This window comes from Leucoraja erinacea, chromosome 5, assembly GCF_028641065.1.
Source record: "Leucoraja erinacea ecotype New England chromosome 5, Leri_hhj_1, whole genome shotgun sequence".
Lineage (NCBI taxonomy): Eukaryota > Metazoa > Chordata > Chondrichthyes > Rajiformes > Rajidae > Leucoraja > Leucoraja erinaceus.
The window spans coordinates 3,351,470-3,371,523 of NC_073381.1; the positions used below are offsets into that span (position 1 = coordinate 3,351,470).

General features: G+C 44.5%; 2 protein-coding genes across 4 annotated transcripts in view; one reads left to right on the top strand and one right to left on the bottom strand.

Moving 5' to 3' along the window:
• rtn4ip1 (reticulon 4 interacting protein 1) overlaps window positions 1-4,087 on the top strand; it is a 48,807-nt gene extending 44,720 nt beyond the window's left edge. The window contains exon 9 of the mRNA XM_055635003.1: window positions 3,526-4,087. Coding sequence (XP_055490978.1) covers window positions 3,526-3,639 — 114 coding nt within the window. The 3' untranslated portion in view covers window positions 3,640-4,087. The remainder of the gene's footprint in view (window positions 1-3,525) is intronic.
• Window positions 3,725-20,054, bottom strand: part of crybg1a (crystallin beta-gamma domain containing 1a) — a 213,426-nt gene continuing 197,096 nt past the window's right edge. For 2 of the 3 annotated variants that reach the window (XM_055634998.1, XM_055634999.1), the window contains 6 exons: window positions 19,788-19,917; window positions 18,257-18,396; window positions 14,509-14,632; window positions 11,544-11,702; window positions 9,125-9,287; window positions 3,725-5,741 (listed from right to left, as the gene is read on the bottom strand). In XM_055634998.1, the coding sequence (XP_055490973.1) occupies window positions 5,653-5,741; window positions 9,125-9,287; window positions 11,544-11,702; window positions 14,509-14,632; window positions 18,257-18,396; window positions 19,788-19,917 (805 nt within the window). In that variant the 3' untranslated portion in view covers window positions 3,725-5,652. The remainder of the gene's footprint in view (window positions 5,742-9,124; window positions 9,288-11,543; window positions 11,703-14,508; window positions 14,633-18,256; window positions 18,397-19,787; window positions 19,918-20,054) is intronic. The other variant, XR_008723420.1, reaches the window with a different exon arrangement.

The window sequence follows — 20,054 nt, forward strand, 5'->3', positions numbered from 1 at the left end:
GGATTAGGCCATTCGGCCCTTCGAGCCAGCACCACCATTCAATAAGATCACGGCTGATCATCCAAAATCAGGATCTCGTTCCTGCCTTCTCCCCATATCCCTTGATTCGGTTAGCCCTAGGAGCTAATATCTAATTCTTTGTTATCCCATTCCCCACACATTAGGGGCAATTTATAGAAGCCAATTAACCTACGGACCTGTACATCTTTGGGAGGGGAGAGGAAACCGGAGCACCCGGAGGAAACCCATGCGGTCACAGAGTGATCACACAAACTCCACACAGACAGCACCCGGGTTTGGGATTGAACCCGATGTCTGGCGCTGTGAAGCAGCGGCTCTACCAGCTGTGTCGCCTTTATTAAATTATATTGAAGGAGATAGGTTAGGTTAGGTAAGGGGGAGGTACAGCGAGACCTGGGTGTCCTTGTACATCGGTCACTGAAAGCTGGCGTGCAGATACAGCAGGCAGTGAAGAAAGCTAATGGAATGTTGGCCTTCATAACAAGAGGATTTCAGTATAGGAGTAAAGAGGTTCTTCTGCAGTTGTATAGGGCTCTGGTGAGACCACATCTGGATTATTGTGTACAGTTTTGGTCTCCTAATTTGAGGAAGGACATCCTTGTGATTGAGGCAGTGCAGCGTAGGTTCACGAGATTGATCCCTGGGATGGCGGGACTGTCATATGAGGAAAGATTGAAAAGACTGGGCTTGTATTCACTGGAGTTTAGAAGGATGAGGGGGAATCTTATAGAAACATATAAAATTTTAAAAGGACTGGACAAGCTAGATGCAAGAAAAATGTTCCCAATGTTGGGCGAGTCCAGAACCAGGGGCCACAGTCTTAGAATAAAGGGGAGGTCATTTAAGATTGAGGTGAGAAAAAAACATTTTCACCCAGAGAGTTGTGAATTTGTGGAATTCCCTCCCATAGAGGGCAGTGGAGGCCAAGTCACTGGATGGATTTAAGAGATAGTTAGATAGAGCTTTGGGGCTTGTGGAATCAAGGGGAGAAGGCAGGCACGAGTTATTGATTGGGGATGATCAGCCATGATCCCAATGAATGGCGGTGCCGACTCGAAGGGCCGAATGACTTCCTCCTGCACCTATTTTCTGTTTCTATAGACACAAAATGCTGGAGTAACTCAGCAGGACAGACAGCATTTCTGGAGAGAAGGAATGGGTGACGTTTTGGGTCGAGACCCTTCTTCAGACTGATGTCAGGGGAAAGGGAGGTGCATAGATAAGGAAGAGTAAGGTGTGAAAACAGGACAAAGAAAATGGAGATCAAGGACAATGTAGAATAGATCATTGTTAGGTGGGAGAAGTTAACAACAAAGCAAACCGAGATAAAATGTAGTTGGAGACAGCAAGACTGGTGGGACCTGGAACGATTGGGGGGGGGGGGGGGGGGGATGGAGAGAGAGGAAATTGGAGGAACAAAGCATATTTTGAAGTTAGAGAAGTCAATGTCTCCTTCATACTGCTGGGGTGTAAGCTGTCCAAGCGAGATATGAGATGCTGTTCCTCCAATTTGCGCTGGACCTCACTCTGACAATAGAGGCCCAGGATAGAAAGGTCAGTGTGGGAATGTTTAGCAATACGGCTGGAGTGTAAGCTGCCCAAGCAAAATATTACTGCTGCATCACTGTGCCGCCCGCATTAGAATTCCAGTTCAACAAAACAAAGTGAAAAATATTTCACGTTTTAATATGTGTGTAGTATGCATTAGCAGCCAGGTGGCTCTGCATGACAATATAGCCAGTCAGAATATTCATATTCATATTTTAGTATTTAATAACCAAGGTAGAGTGTACGCAGCTGTTTGCCAGTTAAATTCATAACATGAAGTGAGGCAGGTGTGAGCTGGATTAGTGCGGCAACACCCTGTGTTAGAGGTGACCATCCTACTAGGATGAGAAACTGGACTGAAATACACTGCTTTTTGGACAGAAAAACTCTGACAGAACACACCCTCACCTCAACCCTCTTAAGGGACTGTCCCACCAGCATGCGATAGCATGCGTCTAGCGCGACCAAACGTGGTCGCTTGAGGCGTACGGCCTCGCGGGGCCGGTCCCACTTCGATCAGCGGAGGCGTATTGAGTTGTGCGGGGCTGGTCCCGACATCGCGCGGGGCTCCAAAAATCTTGCACTCTCCGAAAATCCCGCGCGACTACGGCCTGTCGGCCCGCAGCCGCATTGAGGCCGTACGCAGCGCCTTGACGTCGTACGCAGCGTCTTGACGGCGTACACCTAGCGCGTGCTGTTGCGTGATGACGGCACTGCCCGACGCCATGCGACGTCCAAATTCAGTCGGCCCGCCACCTGCCCAGCTGATTGGTGAGTATGATGTCGGGACCAGCCCCGCACAACTCCGTATGCCTCCGTCGTTGGAAGTGGGACCGGCCCCGCCTCAAGCGACCACGTTTGGTCGCACTAGACGCATGCAATCACATGCTGGTGGGACAGGCCCTTTAATCTCTTTATTGGTTGCCATTTTTCTTTCTTTTAGTTTCAGTTACAGCATTGAAATTAGCCCTTTCGCCCACCGAGTCCACGCTGCCCATCATAGAGTGATACAGCGTGGAAATAGACCCCACGGCCCAACTTGCCTACACCGACCAACATGTCCCATCTACACTAGTCCACCAGCCTGCTTTATCCTACATCTCTCTAAACCCGTCCTTCCCATGTATCTGGGAGGGTCTGAAGAAGGGTTTCGGCCTGAAAAAGAGGGTCTGAAGAAGGGTTTCGGCCAGAAACGTCACCTATTTCCTTCGCTCCATAGATGCTGCTGCACCCGCTGAGTTTCTCCAGCATTTTTGTGAACCTTCGATCTTCCAGCATCTGCAGTTCCTTCTTGAACACTTCCCATGTATCTGTCTGTTTCTTAAACATTGCGATAGTCCCTGCTTAAACGACCTCCTCTGGCAGCTTGTTCTGTACACCCACCACCCTTTGTGGCAAAGTTACCCTTCAGGTTCCTATTAAATCTTCCGCCCCCTCACCGTAAATCGATGATAGGTGACCTATCGATCACCCTTTCACACTGAAGGATCTCGACCCGAAACGTTGCCTATTTCCTTTGCTCCATAGATGCTGCCTCACCCGCTGAGCTTCTCCAGCATTTTTGTCTACCCTTTCACACTAGTTCTGTTATCCCACTTTCTCATCCACCCTGTGGATTGCCAGGGGAAATTTTACAGAGGGCAGTTAACCTACGAACCCGCACGTCATGTGGGAGGCAACTGGAGGAAATCCACGCGGTCACGAGGAGAACGTGCAAACTCCGCCCACGGACAGCAGCCGAGACGAAGATTGAACCTGGGTCTCTGGTGCTGTGAGGCAGCGGCAGCACAACACCGCCACTGTTTCAGGAATGTGTTGCACGCAGCCAATGGTAAAAGGCAGTGCAACCTACTGCCTTCTGTTGTTGATGGTGCAATGATGTTGTTGGGGTGGGGGGGGGCAAGGCGGTGGATAATTGCCACAAGTAATTCCTTTGTACTCTCTCTCCGGTTTCAGATTCGACCTGTCGTTGAAAAGATCTTCCCATTTTCTGAGGTACCCCAGGCCTTCCTGAAAATGGAGAGGGGTCACGCACGAGGGAAAACTGTCATCGAAAGGAGTGGGGAATGATCGAGATCAGCCGCCAATATGCGTGTAGCATAATGACACACATCCCCATTTTCAATGGTAGCAAAAAAAAGCTTTAGTCAATAACTCAAATTCTAAACTTTATTTTTATGAGAATTTGCATAAAACAGTTCAAAACATTAGCAAATACAGTCGTACCGTTGCTGCTGCTGGTTACCAGATTCCACGTAAGATAATACGTCCACTTTTCAGGTACCAAAACAACTGTAAATAATGTTTTACAGTAGAATTCATCGAAGTTTAGGTCACATTGGTGTTACAGGAGGTTCACATGACAAATGAGGCAGAGGATAACACAAATAGAATATCAAATCAAATGCTGAAGATAACACGACTACATTGATATAACGCCCAAACCGTCCCCGTTATAGTTTAAAAAAAGAGAGGTACAAAAACAATGCGTGATTGATTAAAAGAGTTATAAACCTTGCAAACTGTTTATGGCAATGCTTGATGCAGTTCATCAAACAATACTGGTATTTACACAACCACTGCCTCGGTAAATGAAGAAGAATCGCTGGGCCTGCCAGTAAGAAGTCTCAATGTGTTGCAAAAGCCACCAGAATGAAAGGACGTTCCTCTAGGAAGGAGGTAAGGAGAAATTTCTTTGGTCAGAGGGTGGAATTCTATGCCACGGAAGGCTGTGGAGGCCAAGTTAATGGATATTTTTAAGGCAGAGATAGATTCTTAATTAGTGCGGGAGTCAGGGGTTATGGAGAGAAGGCAGGAGAATGGGGTTAGGAGGGAGAGATGGATCAACCATGATTGAATGGCAGAGTGGACTTGATGGGCCGAATGGCCTAATTCTATACCAGTTCCTTATGATCAACATGAGAAATCATCATCCTCAGCTGTCAGGTGATGTGTGTGAGTTTTACTTAAAGTCTGCGTATTAATGAATTACTAAAACAATCATACCGAGTGTAGAACAGGCGATCAGTGCAAATAATCAATTGTGCTAGATTTAAAATAGAGCCCAAACTCAGAATTCGGTCTACAGAACAAAAGTAATCGCTAGGAGCCAGTCATATCAAAAATAGTTCTTAAAATGTGAAAGTTAATTTAAACTGGTGGATCCAAATAAACCCAGAGACACAAGAGTAGGTCCATTTTTTATTTAAGAGGAAGTCTGATATCCATCTCACTTGCCAAGAAAGATACACTGAATGTTGTGCTAAGAAGGAACAGCAGATACTGGTGTGTACAAAAGATAGACACAAAGCTGCAGTAACTCAGCAGGTCAGGCAGCATCTCTGGTGTAAATGGATAGGTGATGTTTCAGGTCACGATGCCTCTTCAGAACGATTCAAATCCACAAACTGTCCGAAGAAGAGTACAGACATGAAACATCACCCATACATTTTCTCCAGAGGTGCTGCCTGACCCGCTGAGTTACTCCAGCACTTTGTGTCTAAACCTGGACTTTGTAATGAGTTGAACAGGCTAACTCAGTGCAGCAGCAAGCGACAACACAAGCATTCAACGCACAGACACTCAGAAACTGTTGTGACTCTCCACCATCATCAATACCTTGACAGAGAATCAATGTGTCAGTAGTAAATCATGCAAAAATATAGCTCCGTCCTAATGCACCTCCTAAAGTTGCATGAGATGCCATTTTACCCGTTTCCTGAAACAGATTTGCAGTGTTAGTCAATTATAAATAGTATTTAAAAATATATTTCAAAAGCATTTTTTTTTTTGCAGCAGGTATGAGATTTCCTCAGTTAAACATAAAAACATGGGCACACACAAGAACGGTAAAGATGATAATGTTGAGATACATGAACTGCAGATGTTATTTTATCTTTACGTTATAATGTTAGACAAAGCAGATGGCAGTGGTTAATAAGAAATGAACATACATTGGATTCCAGTATTGTGTATTGAGTGTATTTGACAGTGTGTAACAGTGTACTGATAGTAGACAGCTTCGGCAATAACATTTAGAAAGTGCTGCAGGGTTTTCCCATTAATGTGTCTGCTGTGAAAGAATCAAAGGATATCCAGGTCCCATCTCTGTGTTAGCCGAACCTCATCAAATTCGCTGAGAATAGCTTGATCCTTGTCATAATGCTGACCCCCTGGAAAACAAGATGATAACACCCGGTTAAGGCAATATCAGCGTTACTCCCCTTCCCGTACTGACCTTTCTGTCCTGGGCCTCCTCCAATGTCAGAGTGAGGTCGCACGCAAACAGACAGACTATGTCTCTACCTTTAAGGCAGAGATTGCCAGTATTTTTTTTTAAATTAGTACGGGTGTCAGGGGTTATGGGGAGAAGGCAGGAGAGGGAAAGATAGATCAGTCATGATTGAATGGTGGAATGGACTTGATGGGTCGAATGGCCTAATTCTGCTCTTATAACTTACAAGCTGTGTACGTTCACTCTATCTATTCCCCTCATGATCTTGCACACCTCTATAAGATCACCCTTTGGTCTGCTGCAATCCAAGTAATAACGTCCCAGCTTGCCCAACAAACAGCTCACAATACCAACTAGAGGTACCTACTAGAGGAGGGGCAGTGCTGGACCTCCTGTTAGGAAATGAGACGGGACAGGTGGCGGAGGTATGCGTTGGGGAGCACTTCGGGTCCAGTGATCACAATACCATTATTTTCAATATAATTATGGAGAGGGTCAGAACTGGACCTAGGGTTGAGATTTTTGATTGGAGAAAGGCTAACTTTGATGAGATGCGAAAAGATTTAAAAGGAGTGAACTGGGACATTTTGTTTTATGGGAAGGATGTAGAAGAGAAATGGAGGACATTTAAAGGGGAAAATTTAAGAGTACAGAATCTTTATGTTCCTGTTCGGTTGAAAGGAAACAGTAAAAATTGGAAAGAGCCCTGGTTTTCAAGGGAAATTGGACATCTTGTTCGGAAAAAGAGGGAGATCTACAATAATTATAGGCAGCATGAAGTAAATGAGGTGCTTGAGGAGTATAAGGAATGTAAAAAGAATCTTAAGAAATAAATTAGAAAAGCTAAAGGAAGACATGAGGTTGCTTTGGCAAGTAAGGTGAAAGTAAATACAAAGGGTTTCTACAGCTATATTAATAGCAAAAGGATAACGAGGGATAAAATTGGTCCATTGGAGAGACAGAGTGGACAGCTATCTGCAGAGCCAAAAGAGATGGGGGAGATATTGAACAATTTATTTTCTTCGGTATTCACCAAGGAGAAGGATATTGAATTATGTGAGGTAAGGGAAACTAGTAGAGAAGCTATGGATACTATGAGTTTCAAAGTAAAAGAAGTACTGACACTTTTGAAAAATATAAAAGTGGATAAGTCTCCAGGTCCTGACAGGATATTCCCTAGGACATTGAGGGAAGTTAGTGTAGAAATAGCCGGGGCTATGACAGAAATATTTCAAATGTCATTAGAAACAGGAATAGTCCCCGAGGATTGGCGTACTGCGCATGTTGTTCCATTGTTTAAAAAGGGTTCTAAGAGTAAACCTAGCAATTATAGGCCTGTTAGTTTGACTTCAGTGGTGGGCAAATTAATGGAATAGATACTTAGCGAGATAATATATATAAGCATCTGGATAAATAGGGTCTGATTAGGAACAGTCAACATGGATTTGTGCCTGGAAGGTCATGTTTGACTAATCTTCTTGAATTTTTTGAAGGGGTTACTAGGGAAATTGACGAGGGTAAAGCAGTAGATATTGTCTATATGGACTTTAGTAAGGCCTTTGACACGGTTCCTCATGGAAGGTTGGTTAAGAAGGTTAAACTGTTGGGTATAAATGCAGGAGTAGCAAGATGGATTCAACAGTGGCTGAATGGGAGAAGCCAGAGGGTAATGGTGGATGGTTGTTTGTCGGGTTAGAGGCAGGTGACTAGTGGGGTGCCTCAGGGATCTGTGTTGGGTCCTTTGTTGTTTGTCATGTACATCAATGATCTGGATGAAGGTGTGGTAAATTGGATTAGTAAGTATGCAGATGATACCAAGATAGGGGGTGTTGTGGATAATGAAGAGGATTTCCAAAGTCTACAGAGTGGTTTAGGCCATTTGGAAGAATGGGCTGAAAGATGGCAGATGGAGTTTAATGCTGATAAATGTGAGGTGCTACACCTTGGCAGGACAAATCAAAATAGGACGTTCTTGGTAAATGGTAGGGAATTTAAGAATACAGTTGAACAGAGGGATCTGGGTATAACCGTGCATAGTTCCTTGAAGGTGGAATCTCATATAGATAGGGTGGTAAAGAAAGCTTTTGGTATGCTAGCCTTTATAAATCAGAGCATTGAGTATAGAAGCTGGGATGTAATGTTAAAATTGTACAAGGCATTGGTGAGACCAAATCTGGAGTATGGTGTACAATTTTGGTCGCCCAATTATAGGAAGGATGTCAACAAAATAGAGAGAGTACAGAGGAGATTTACTAGAATGTTGCCTGGGTTTCAACAACTAAGTTACAGAGAAAGGTTGAATAAGTTAGGTCTTTATTCTCTGGAGCGCAGAAGGTTAAGGGGGGGACTTGATAGAGGTCTTTAAAATGATGAGAGGGATAGACAGAGTTGATGTGGACCAGCTTTTCCCTTTGAGAATCGGGAAGATTCAAACAAGAGGATATGACTTCAGAATTAAGGGACAGAAGTTTAGAGGTAACATGAGGGGGAACTTCTTTACTCAGAGAGTGGTAGCTGTGTGGAATGAGTTTCCAGTGGAAGTGGTGGAGGCAGGTTCGTTGGTATCATTTAAAAATAAATTGGATAGGCATATGGATGAGAAGGGAATGGAGGGTTATGGTATGAGTGCAGGCAGGTGGGACTAAGGGTAAAAAGTTGTTCGGCACGGACTTGCAGGGCCGAGATGGCCTGTTTCCGTGCTGTAATTGTTATATGGTTAATACCTCAGGCCCTCGAGTCCTGCCACCATTTGCTTCAAGGTTTCCAGCTTAATAGCATTCCTTCTAATAACAGGCTAACCAAAATGAATACAATACTCTAGGTGCGGCCTCACTGACATCTTGTACAACTGACTTCAGTTTATTCCAGAATTTAGTTTAGAGATACAGCATGGAAACAGGCCCCGGACCACCAAGGCCCTACCGATCAGCGATCTCTCGTACACTAGTCCCATCCTCCACACCACGGACAATTTACGGAAGCCAATTAAAACCTACAAACCTGTATGTCTTTGTTATATGAGAGGAAACTGGAGCACCAGGAGGTCTCCCAAGCAGCCACGGGGAAAAAGTACAAACTCTGTACAGACAGCACCCATAGACAGGATGGAACCCGGGTCTCTGGTGCTATGAGGCAGCAACTCTACTGCTGCTCCACCATGCCGACAGAAGGAGTGGTGTGCATAGGATGGCAGGGAGAACACTCCAGCATTCTTGGTGTAGATTTGTATTTGCATTGCCATAAAACTAGCAGTAATTGTAGGGTAAATATGTACTTGCATCAGCAATACAGCAGAGAATTAGAGAATAGACCATCTCTTACCTTTGATATCAATAACCAGCCCAGTCCTAGCACTGCTCCATATGACTCCGTCTGAACTGATACTCCAGATATTAATCTCTTTACTGTGGAGTACTGAAACGCCCAGCCTGGAACCAGCACCGATCAAGCTGCTGGCTGTATCCAGGCAGCAATCTTCTGCTATCTGTGGCAAGAGAAAAGGAAGAAAACTTTAAATCAATGACAACGAGAAACAGAAAGAGTAGCCAGACATGACTGAAGAACACAAAATAAGTATTGAGTGTGATGGATCAAGTCAAGAGTTTATTGTCATGTGTCCCAGATAGGACAATGACATTCTTGCTTTGCTGCAGCACAACAGAATATTGTAAGCATAAATACAGAACAGTTCAGTGTGTCTATATAGCATAGACCACATATACATATATATATATATATATATAATATACACACACACACACACATATATATATATATACACACACACACATATATATATATATAGACATATATATATATATATATATATGTACATATATATATAACACACACATATATATATGTGTATATATATATACATATACATATATATATATATACACACATATATACATATATATACATATATATATATATATATATATATATACATATATATACACATATATATACATATACACATACGTATACACACACATATATACATATATATATCTATATACACACATATATATATATACACATATATATACACATATCTATATATATATATATATATATATATACATATATATATATAGATATATATATATATATTTATACACACACATATAGATATACACACACATATATATAAACACATATATATATATATACATATATATATATACACACACACATAAATAAACAGATCAAGTGCAATTGGCTGTTATAGTTTGTTTGATGGTGTGTTTAATAGCCTGGATGTTCCAGATTTCAGGCTCCTGTACCTTCTACCCGATGGCAGTGGAGAGATGAGTGTGTGGCCAGGATGGTGTGGGTCCTTGATGATGCTGCCAGCCTTTTTGAGGCAGCACCTGAGATAGATCCCCTCGATGGTAGAGAGGTCAGAGCCGATGATGGACTGGGCAGTGTTTACAACTTTCTGCATTCTTTCCCGCTCCTGGACGCTCAAGTTGCCGAACCAAGCCACGATGCAACCGGTCAGTATGCTCTCTACTGTGCACCTGTAGAAGTTCAAGAGAGTCCTCTTTGACATACAGACTCTCCGTCTCAGGAAGTAGAGGCGCTGATGTGCTTTCTTTATAATTGCATCAGTGTGCTGGGAGCAGGAAAGATCTTTGGAAATATGCACGCCCAGGAATTTGTTCTTGACCCTTTCTTAGCACCGTCCCGTTGATATAAACGGGATTGTGGGTCCCTATCCCCCTTCCAAAGTCCACACTGAGTTCCTTGGTTTTGCTGATGTTGAGAGCCAGGTTATTGTGCTGCCACCATATGGTCAATCTCACTTCTATACTCCGACCCGTCACCACACAGAGGTGACCACTTTGATTCCTGAGGGGTTTCATTATCTTTCTAGTTACCCGTTTCCCCCCTTTATGTATTTATATAATCTCTGGGGATTGTCCTTAATGCTATCCGACAGAGCTATCTCCGGCCCCTTTTTGCCCTACAAATTAACCTACAAACCTATACGTCTTTGGAGCGCAGGAGCAAACCGAAGATCTCGGAGAAAACCCACGCAGGTCACGGGCAGAATGTACAAACTATGTACAGACCAGCACCCGTAGTCAGGATTGAACCCAGGTCTCTGGTGCTGTAAGGCAGCAACTCTACTGCTGTGCCACCTAATTCCAGAGCTGCCCCACTGCGCCGTGCCGCCCTAATAATATTAATCATGTGATGGGTCACTTTTAATTGTCTCAAGATTATTTCTTTATATAAATCACACCATGTACATTTTACAGTGTAATGTTTCTGCCAACAGGAGACGTGATTGGGTACCTTCAGAACTCACTGATAGCACCAAAAGACCATTCTCAAGCTCTACGAGTCTAACCTTCTCTCGTTCTAAACCCAGCTAAAGGGCGGCACGGTGGCGCAGCGGTAGAGTTGCTAGCTCTCAGCGCCAGAGACCCGGGTTCAATCCCGACTACGGGTGCTGTCTGTACGGAGTTTGTACATTCTCCCCATGACCTGTGTGGGTTTTCTCCGGGTGCTCCGGTTTCCTCCCACAATTCAAAGACGTACAAGTTAGTTGAATTTAAATCAAATGCGTTTCCCAGTCCCTCTCTCCAAAATGTGGTTTAAAAAAAAAGTCACCATTGCTAATGATGGAGTCAGAGAGTCATACATCGTGGAAACAGGCCCTTCAGCCCGACTACAATTACTGCACGATAAACTTCGGTAGCAGTCTAATTTCATTAATCAACAGTACCTTGCTTTTGATGTAGCCATCCTGGTAGAACCAGATTTGATCATCCATTCCTGTGCCCTCTAGAGCCTGTGTTCGAATCATCTTTATATCACTGAGTTCCCCAGTCAACGTCAAATATGCTCCGCTGGCTCGATTTCGTGCCCTGAAGTATACTCGCCTCTGTAAAAGGGAATAAATTTGTCAGCATAAATGTTTGAAACTTATTTTAATGCTTGGACTATTGCAAGTTTATGTACAATATTAATCTTATTTATTATTTATTGCAAGTACTAATGTACAATATTAATCTTCCTTCACATTACAAAATTCTTAAGGGGTTGGCCAGGTTAGATGCAGGAAGATTGTTCCCGATGTTGGGGATGTCCAGAACAAGGGGTCACTGTTTAAGGATAAGGCGAAAGTCTTTTACCAAATTTCGTTTGAACTTCATGTGAGGTTCAAATGACAAATAAATGGTATTGTATATTTTAAGACTGAGATGAGAAAAACATTTTTTTTCACACAGAGAGTGGTGAATCTGTGGAATTCTCTGCCACAGAAAGTAGTTGAGGCCAGTTCATTAGCTATATTTAAGAGGGAGTTAGATGTGGCCCTTGTGGCTAAAGGGATCAGGGGTTTGGAGAGAAGGCAGGTACAGGATACCGAGTTGGATGATCAGCCATGATCATATTGAATGGCGGTGCAGGCTCGAAGGGCCGAATGGCCTACTCCTGCACCTATTTTCTATGTTAGTTCTTAGGTTACATACATACAGACAATGTTGATTTTTTTTTTAAACGACACACAGAGTGCTGGAGTAACTCAGCAGGTCAGGCAGCCTCTGGAGACTGGGTAGGCGACGTTTCACGGAGTGCAGGAGTCTTGAGTCAGAACCTTTCTTCAAACTGCGGACCTGATCCTAAACCACACATATCCATGTTCTCCTCAGATGCTGCCTGACCTACTGAGTTACTCCAGCACTTTTGTGTCTTATCAGAGCATTATCAGAGATGAGTCACACCCCAGTCACTCCCCTCTCCCATCAGGCAAGAGGTACAGAGGTGAAAGAGGTGAAAACGCTCACCTCCAGATTCAGGGACAGTTTGTTCCCAGCTGTTATCAGGCAACTGAACCATCCTACCAACAACTAGAGAGCAGTCCCGAGCTATTATCGACCTCACTGGAAATCCTTGCATTATCTTTGATCGGATTTTACTGCAGTCCTGCACCCCACTAAATTATTCACATTATTCCCTTTATCATGTATCTGCACTCTGTGGACGGCTCGATTGTAATCATGTATTGACTTTCCGCTGACTGGTTCGCACTCAACAAAAGCTAAACTCAAACTGAATTAACCAACAAACAGCTTTAAATTCCAGAGCTATTTTACATTATATAATTATAGAGTTAGAGATACAGTATGGAAATATGCCTTTCGGCCCACCGAGTCTGTGTCAACCATCAACCACTGGTCTCATTCCCTCTGGTCTCATCAACTCCCCCATAATCGACATGTAATAGTTTCCAAAGGCCAATTATCCAACCAATCTTTGTGATATGGGAGGAAGAATAGACAATAGATGCAGGAGTAGGCCATTCGGCCCTTCCAGCCAGCATCTCCATTCAATGTGATCATGGCTGGTCAGCCACAATCAGTACCCCGTTCCTGCCTTCTCCCTATATCCCCTTACTCCGCTATCTTTAAGAGCCCTATCTAGCTCTCTTGAAAGTATCCAGATAACTGGCCTCCACCACCCTCTGAGGCAGAGAATTGCACAGACTCACAACTCTCTGTGTGAAAAGGTGTTTCCTCATCTCCATCCTAAATGGCTTACCCCTTATTCTTAAACTGCGGCCCCTGGTTCTGGACTCCCCCAACATCGGGAACGTTTCAATAGACAATAGGTGCAGGAGTAGGCAATTTGGTCCTTCGAGCCAGCACCGCTATTTACTGTGATCATGGATGATCATTCCTGCCTCTAGCATGTCCAAACCCTTAGTAATAATCTATGTTTCAATAAGATTCCCTCTCATCCTTCTAAACTCCAGAGTATACAAGCCCAGCCGCTCCATTCTCTCAGCAAATGACAGTCCTGCCATCCAGGGAATTAACCTTGTGAACCTACGCTGCACTCCCTCAATAGCAAGAATGTTCTTCCTCAAACTCGGAGACCAAAACTGCACACAAAAACAAGACCATAAGCCATAGGAGCAGAATTAGACCATTTGGCCCATCTAGTCTGCTCCGCCATTCAATCATGGCCGATCTAATTTCCCTTCTCAACCCTATTCTCCTGCCTTCGCCCTGTAAACTGGACCATCCAGCAGAAACTCTTGTCACAGGGAGAACATGCAAACTTCACACTGAACCTGGGTCTGTCAAGTCATATTACTCAAATGTGGACATAAGGAACTGCAGATGCTGGTTTAACAGAAAAGACACACAGTGCTGGAGTAACTGAGCAGTTGAGGCAGCATCTCCGGGGAACATGGATAGAAACATTTCAGGGTTGGACCCTTCTCAGATACAATTTTAGCTCAAATGTTTTTACAGAACAAATCTTTAAGTTCATAAGTGATAGGAGCAGAATTAGGCCATTCGGCCCATGTCTACTCCACCATTCAATCATGGCTGATCTGTCTTTCCCTCTCTACCCCATTCTCCTGCCTTCTCCCGATAGCCCCTGACACCCACACTAATGAAGTATCAATCAATCTGTACCTTTAATAAATACCCAATGACTTGGCCTCCACAGCCGTCGGTGACAATGAATTCCACAGATTCACCACTCTGACTAAATAAATTAGAAACATAGAAAACAGGTACAGGATTAGGCCATTCGGCCCTTCGTGTCAGCACCGCCATTCAATATGATCTAGGCTGATCATCCAAAATCTGTACCTCCTCGTCTCCTTGCTAAAGGTACGTCCTTTTATTCTGAGATTGTGCCCACTGGTCCTAGACACTCCCACGTGCACTGACCTGAACCAGGGGACGCAAAGACCCAATTCTGTGCCATCCAGTTTGTTGATGCCAGTTGGGTATCTGACTGGGCTGTAGTAAAAACTGTCGGCCTCTGTAGTTACTGCACTCATACGCCACCCATCTGTTTTTCAAAGAAACAAAATATGTTTGGCATTGGTTCATTATTGTCACATGTACCAAGATATGGTGTGTAAAAACCCCCCAAAAAACTGAGCTATTTGAGTATCATCCAGGAAAATCACACTGTTTACACATTTACACATCTTCATGTACAATATAACCATATAACAATTACAGCACGGAAACAGGCCATCTCGACCCTTCTAGTCCGTGCCGAACACATAATCTCCCCTAGTCCCATATACCTGCGCTCAGACCATAACCCTCCATTCCCTTCCCGTCCATATAATTATCCAATTTATTTTTAAATGATAAAAACGAACCTGCCTCCACCACCTTCACTGGAAGCTCATTCCACACAGCCACCACTCTCTGAGTAAAGAAGTTCCCCCTCATGTTGGGTTGGGTTTAGAATGAGGGGTGATCTTATAGAGTTGTGTAAGATCACGAGGGGAATAGATAGGGGAGATGCATCGAGTCTTTTACACGGGGTAGGGGAATCAAGAACCAGAGGGCACAGGTTTGAGGAGAGAGGGGAAAGATTTACCGTATTTTCCGGCAATTTTTTACCCAAATATAAGGCACGAAAATTTACCTGCGTCTTGGTTGTTAGCCAAGAAAGATAGACTTGGCTAATCCCTCAGTACAGCAACATCAAGAACGAAGTTCTTTTCCCCCACCATCTCTCCACCTGTCATCAACCTCCATCCCCCATCCATTCAGAATTGGGGAGATCTGGAAGCCTTGGGCAAATTGAATTGGCATTTTCTTTATTTTTTATTTATTTATTTTTGAGCGTAAAAGATTATGTCCCGCCAGCCTTTTTTTTCAAAATTTAGCGACTCAAAATGGGGGCACGTCTTTGACGCAGGTGCGTCTTCCTTGCCAGGAAATACGGTAATAGGAACTTGGTTGGTAACGTTTTCCACACAGGGTGGTGGGTATATGATACGAGTTGCTGGAGGAGGTAGATGTGCCAGGTACTATAACTACATTTAAAATACATTGGGCCAGGTACATGGATCGGAAAGGTTTAGAGGGATATGAACCAAACGTGGACAAGTGGTCAAGAAGGAACTGCAGATGCTGGAAGATCGAAGGTACACAAAAATGCTGGAGAAACTCTGCGGGTGCAGCAGCATCTATGGAGCGAAGGAAATAGGTGACGTTTCGGGCCGAACCCCTTCTTCAGACTGATGGTTGGGCGATCGTTTCGCCGAACACCTCCGCTCAGCCCGCAATAACCTACCTGAACTCCCGGTGGCTCAGCACTTCAACTCCCCCTCCCATTCCCAATCCGACCTCTCTGTCCTGGGTCTCCTCCATTGCCAGAGTGAGCAACACCGAAAATTGGAAGAACAGCGCCTCATATTCCGCCTGGGTTGCTTGCGTCCGGACGGCATGAACATTGAATTCTCCCAGTTTTCCTAGCCCTTGCTGTCTCCTCCCCTTCCTTAACCCTCGAGCTGTCTCCTCCCATCCCCCCCGCCCTCGGGCTCCTCCTCCTCCCTTTTTCCTTCCTTCTCCCCCCCCACCCCCCATCAGTCTGAAGAAGGGGTTCAACCCGAAACGTGGCCTATTTCCTTCGCTCCATAGTGCTGCTGCACCCGCTGAGTTTCTCCAGCACTTTTGTGGACAAGTGGGATGAGTGTCAATGGGTACGTCTGCATGGGCAAGTTGGGCTGAAGGGCTCGTTTCCATGCAGCGTGGCTCTGCGACTATCCATCCCATGGTATTGAGATGGGCAATTGAAGGGGTTGCTGGGGGCTTGACAGAGTTCAGTGCATCTTTAATAGACAATAGGTGCAGGAGTAGGCCATTCGGCCCTTCGAGCCCACATCGCCATTCAATGTCATCATGGCTGATCATGGCCCAACCAGTACCGTGTTCCTGCCTTCCCCCATATCCCCTGACTCCGCTTTTTTTTTTTTTTTTTTAAAGAGCCCTATCTAGCTCTCTCTTGAAAGCATCCAGAGAACCTGCCTCCACCGCCCTCCGAGGCAGAGAATTCCACAGACTCACCACTCTCTGTGTGAAAATGTTTTTCCTAGTCTGTTCTAAATGGCTTACTCCTTATTTTTAAACTGTGGCCCCTGGTTCTGGATAGCCAATGGTCTGGAGAATTGCCAATGTTGATCCTTCTTTTTTTAAAGGAGGAAAATAGGTATAACACCAGCAACACCAGCGTAGGCCAATGAGTTCAAGAAGGAACTGCAGATGCTGGAAGATCAAAGGTACACAAAATTGCTGGAGAAACTCAGCGGGTGGAGCAGCATCTATGGAGCGAAGGAGATAGGCGACGTTTCGGGCCAAACCCCTTCTTCAGACTGATGTAGGCCAATGAGTTCATATCTGTGCTAGGGAGATTATTGGAGAATATTTTCAGGGGCACACATCATCAAAATCATGGGACAGCCGGCATGGTTTATGCGGGGGGAGGTTATGTTTTACAGAGGCACAGGGAACTGCAGATGCTGGAATGTTGTCAAACACAAAGTGCTGGAGTAATCTCAGGAAGACATGGAGAGACCGATGCATGTCCCTAGAGAGATGCTGCCTGACCCGCTGAGTTACTCCAGAACTTTGTGTCTTTTTAAAATGTTAATAACAGGTTATACTGATTTGTTGGTTTAATCCTGTCTAATTTTGGGTTGGATGTGTCCATTCCACAATGGAGTAAGCATGTTGAGTTTGAATGTGTTTATATTAATGTGCTGGTTGGTATTAAAGTGTTCTTATTAGGCTGCAGGATGAGTCGAGATATTTTTTTTACTTGTGAACGAGTCTCGAACAAGAGGTCACGAGCAGGAAAGGGTGCAGAGAAGATTTACGAGGATGCTGCCAGTTCTCAGGAGATCGCTGGTTAGCACGGACTGTGGGCATGTTTCCACAGTATATATTTCTAAAGTCCAGACATTGGCGAGGCTGCATTTAGAATATTGCGTTCAGTTCTGGGCACCATGTTACCAGAAAGATGTTGTCAATCTGGAAAGGGTTCAAAGAAGATTGACGAGGATGTTGCCAGGATTCGAGGGCCTGAGCTATAGGGAGAGGTTGAGCAGGCTGGGATTCTAATTGTTCGAATGCAGGAGGTTGAGGAATGATCTTATAGAGGTGTACAAAATTATGAGAGAAATAGATCGAGTAGATGTACAGAGTCTCTTGCCCAGAGTAGGAGAATCGAGAATCAGATGACATAGGTTTAAGGTGAAGGAGGAAAGATTTTATAGAAATCTGAGGAGTAACGTTTTCATACAGAGGGTGGTAGGTACATGGAACGAGCTGCATAAGGAGGTAGTTGAGGCTGGGACTATCACATCGTTTAAGAAACAGTTAGACAGGTACATGGATAGGACAGGTTTGAAGGAATATGGACCAAGTGCAGGCAGGTGGGACTAGCGTAGATGGGGACATGTTGGCCGGTGCGGGCAAGTTGGGCCTGTTTCCCCCCTGTATCACTCGATACAGTACGTCTTTGGAGTGTGGGAGAAAAGATCTCAGAGAAAACCCACGCAGGTCACAGGGAGAACGTACAGACAGCACCCGTAGTCAGGATCGAACCAGGGTCTCTGGCAGGGAAAAGCAGCTCCCATGTATCAAATGCTTTGGAGCAGTTTTTACTTACGTTCCACCATTGACTTTGACTGACAGAACACGAGTATCATATCCTTCCTGCTTCAGGTTCAGTAGTCCGGAAACCACCTCAACTCGCTTTCCTTCAAAATTCTCTCGTGCAAAGAGTGTTATACCTGGCGTGGAGAAACACTGGAAACAAGAAAAAAGTTTCCATTAACAAGAAAAAAGAGGAAAGCAATGATAGAACATAGAACACTACAGCACAGAAACCGGCCCACCTGTGCCGAACATGATGCCACGACAAATACTTATGTTTAAAAGTGTTGCTCAAACAGAGATATTGAGTAATGGACATACACGTGTTTTTGAAAGTGACAAGAAACTTTGATTAGTACGGGTGTCAGGGGTTACGGTGAGAAGGCAGGAGAATGGGGTTGAGAGTGAAAGATAGATCAGCCATGATTGAATGGCAGAGTAGACATGATGGGCCGAATGGCCTAATTTTGCTCCCTTGTGAATGCCTTTATAATGGCAACACATTGTTGCAGCTGTCGAGTGCCTGTATCACAGCACTAAAGTCCCCGGTTTGATCCTGATCTCAAGTGCTCTCTGTGTGAAGTTTGCACGTTCTCTCGGTGACCGCGTGGGTTTCCTCCGGGTGCTCTGGTTCCTTCCCACATCACAAAGATGTGCAGGTTTGTAGGTTAATTGGCCGTCTGTGAATTGCCCCCAGTGTGTAGGGAGTGGATGTCGAAGTAGAAATAAGACGGAACTAGCGTGAAGGGGTGATCGCTGGTCAGCGTGGACTCTGGGCTGAACGGTCCGTTTCCATGCTGCGGTGTAGTTTAGTCACGGTGGCATGGTGGCTCAGCGGTAGAGTTGCTGCCTTACAGTGGCACTGCAGTCCCAGGTTCGATCCCGACTACGGGCGCAGTCTGTACAGAATTTGTACGTTCCCCCTGTGGCTTTTCTCTGAGATCTTCGCTTTCCTCCCACACTCCAAAGACATACAGGTATGTAGGTAAATTGGCTTGGTAAATGTAAAAAATGTCCCTAGTGTGTGTACGATGGCCTTAATATGCAGGGATCGCTAGTCAGCGTGGACTCGGTGGGCCAAAGGGCCTGGTTCCACACTGTATCTCTAAACTAAACTAAAATAGCACACTAGCATGGTTTAGTTTAGTTTAGTTCAGAGATACAAGTCTACAAGTAGATGTAAGTTGTACTAAACATTTCTAAGAACTTTCTGTGATTAATACAGGGCAACGTGGTAGAGTTGCTGCCTCACAGCACCGGAAACCCGGGTTTGATCCCGACTACGGGTGCTGTCTGTACTGAGTTTGTACATTCTCCCCTTTCCAGTTTCCTCCCAATCCCAAAGGCAGCAGCTGTACCACCACGTGAGGTTTAAAGAACATTTAAGAAACATTTAGACAGGTACATGGATAGGACGGGTTTAGAGGGATATGGGCCAAGCGCAGGCAGGTGGGTGGGTGGGGCGGTGTTGGTCGGTTGGGGCAAGATGGGCAGAAGGGTCCGTTACCACACTGCATGACTCTAAATATCAAAGTGATACTTACAAGGTTTACTGCCCTAACGGATTTGATACACGCATCAGCTGTACATCCGATGGCTGTCAAGTCAGGCCACGTTCCTTCCTCAAGAATGTATTGGTTACCAGTGAAATTCTCTGCACTGTAAGCCACCCAACTGCAAAAAGAGTCACAAACAATTAATCGATTAACGTAATTTTTTTTTTAAAATTCTCTTTCTGAGCACTACAAATTAAAGTATTAAGGATTTCAAAAATTATGGCGAGTTTACTAAAAGTCTAAAAGAATCTCCCT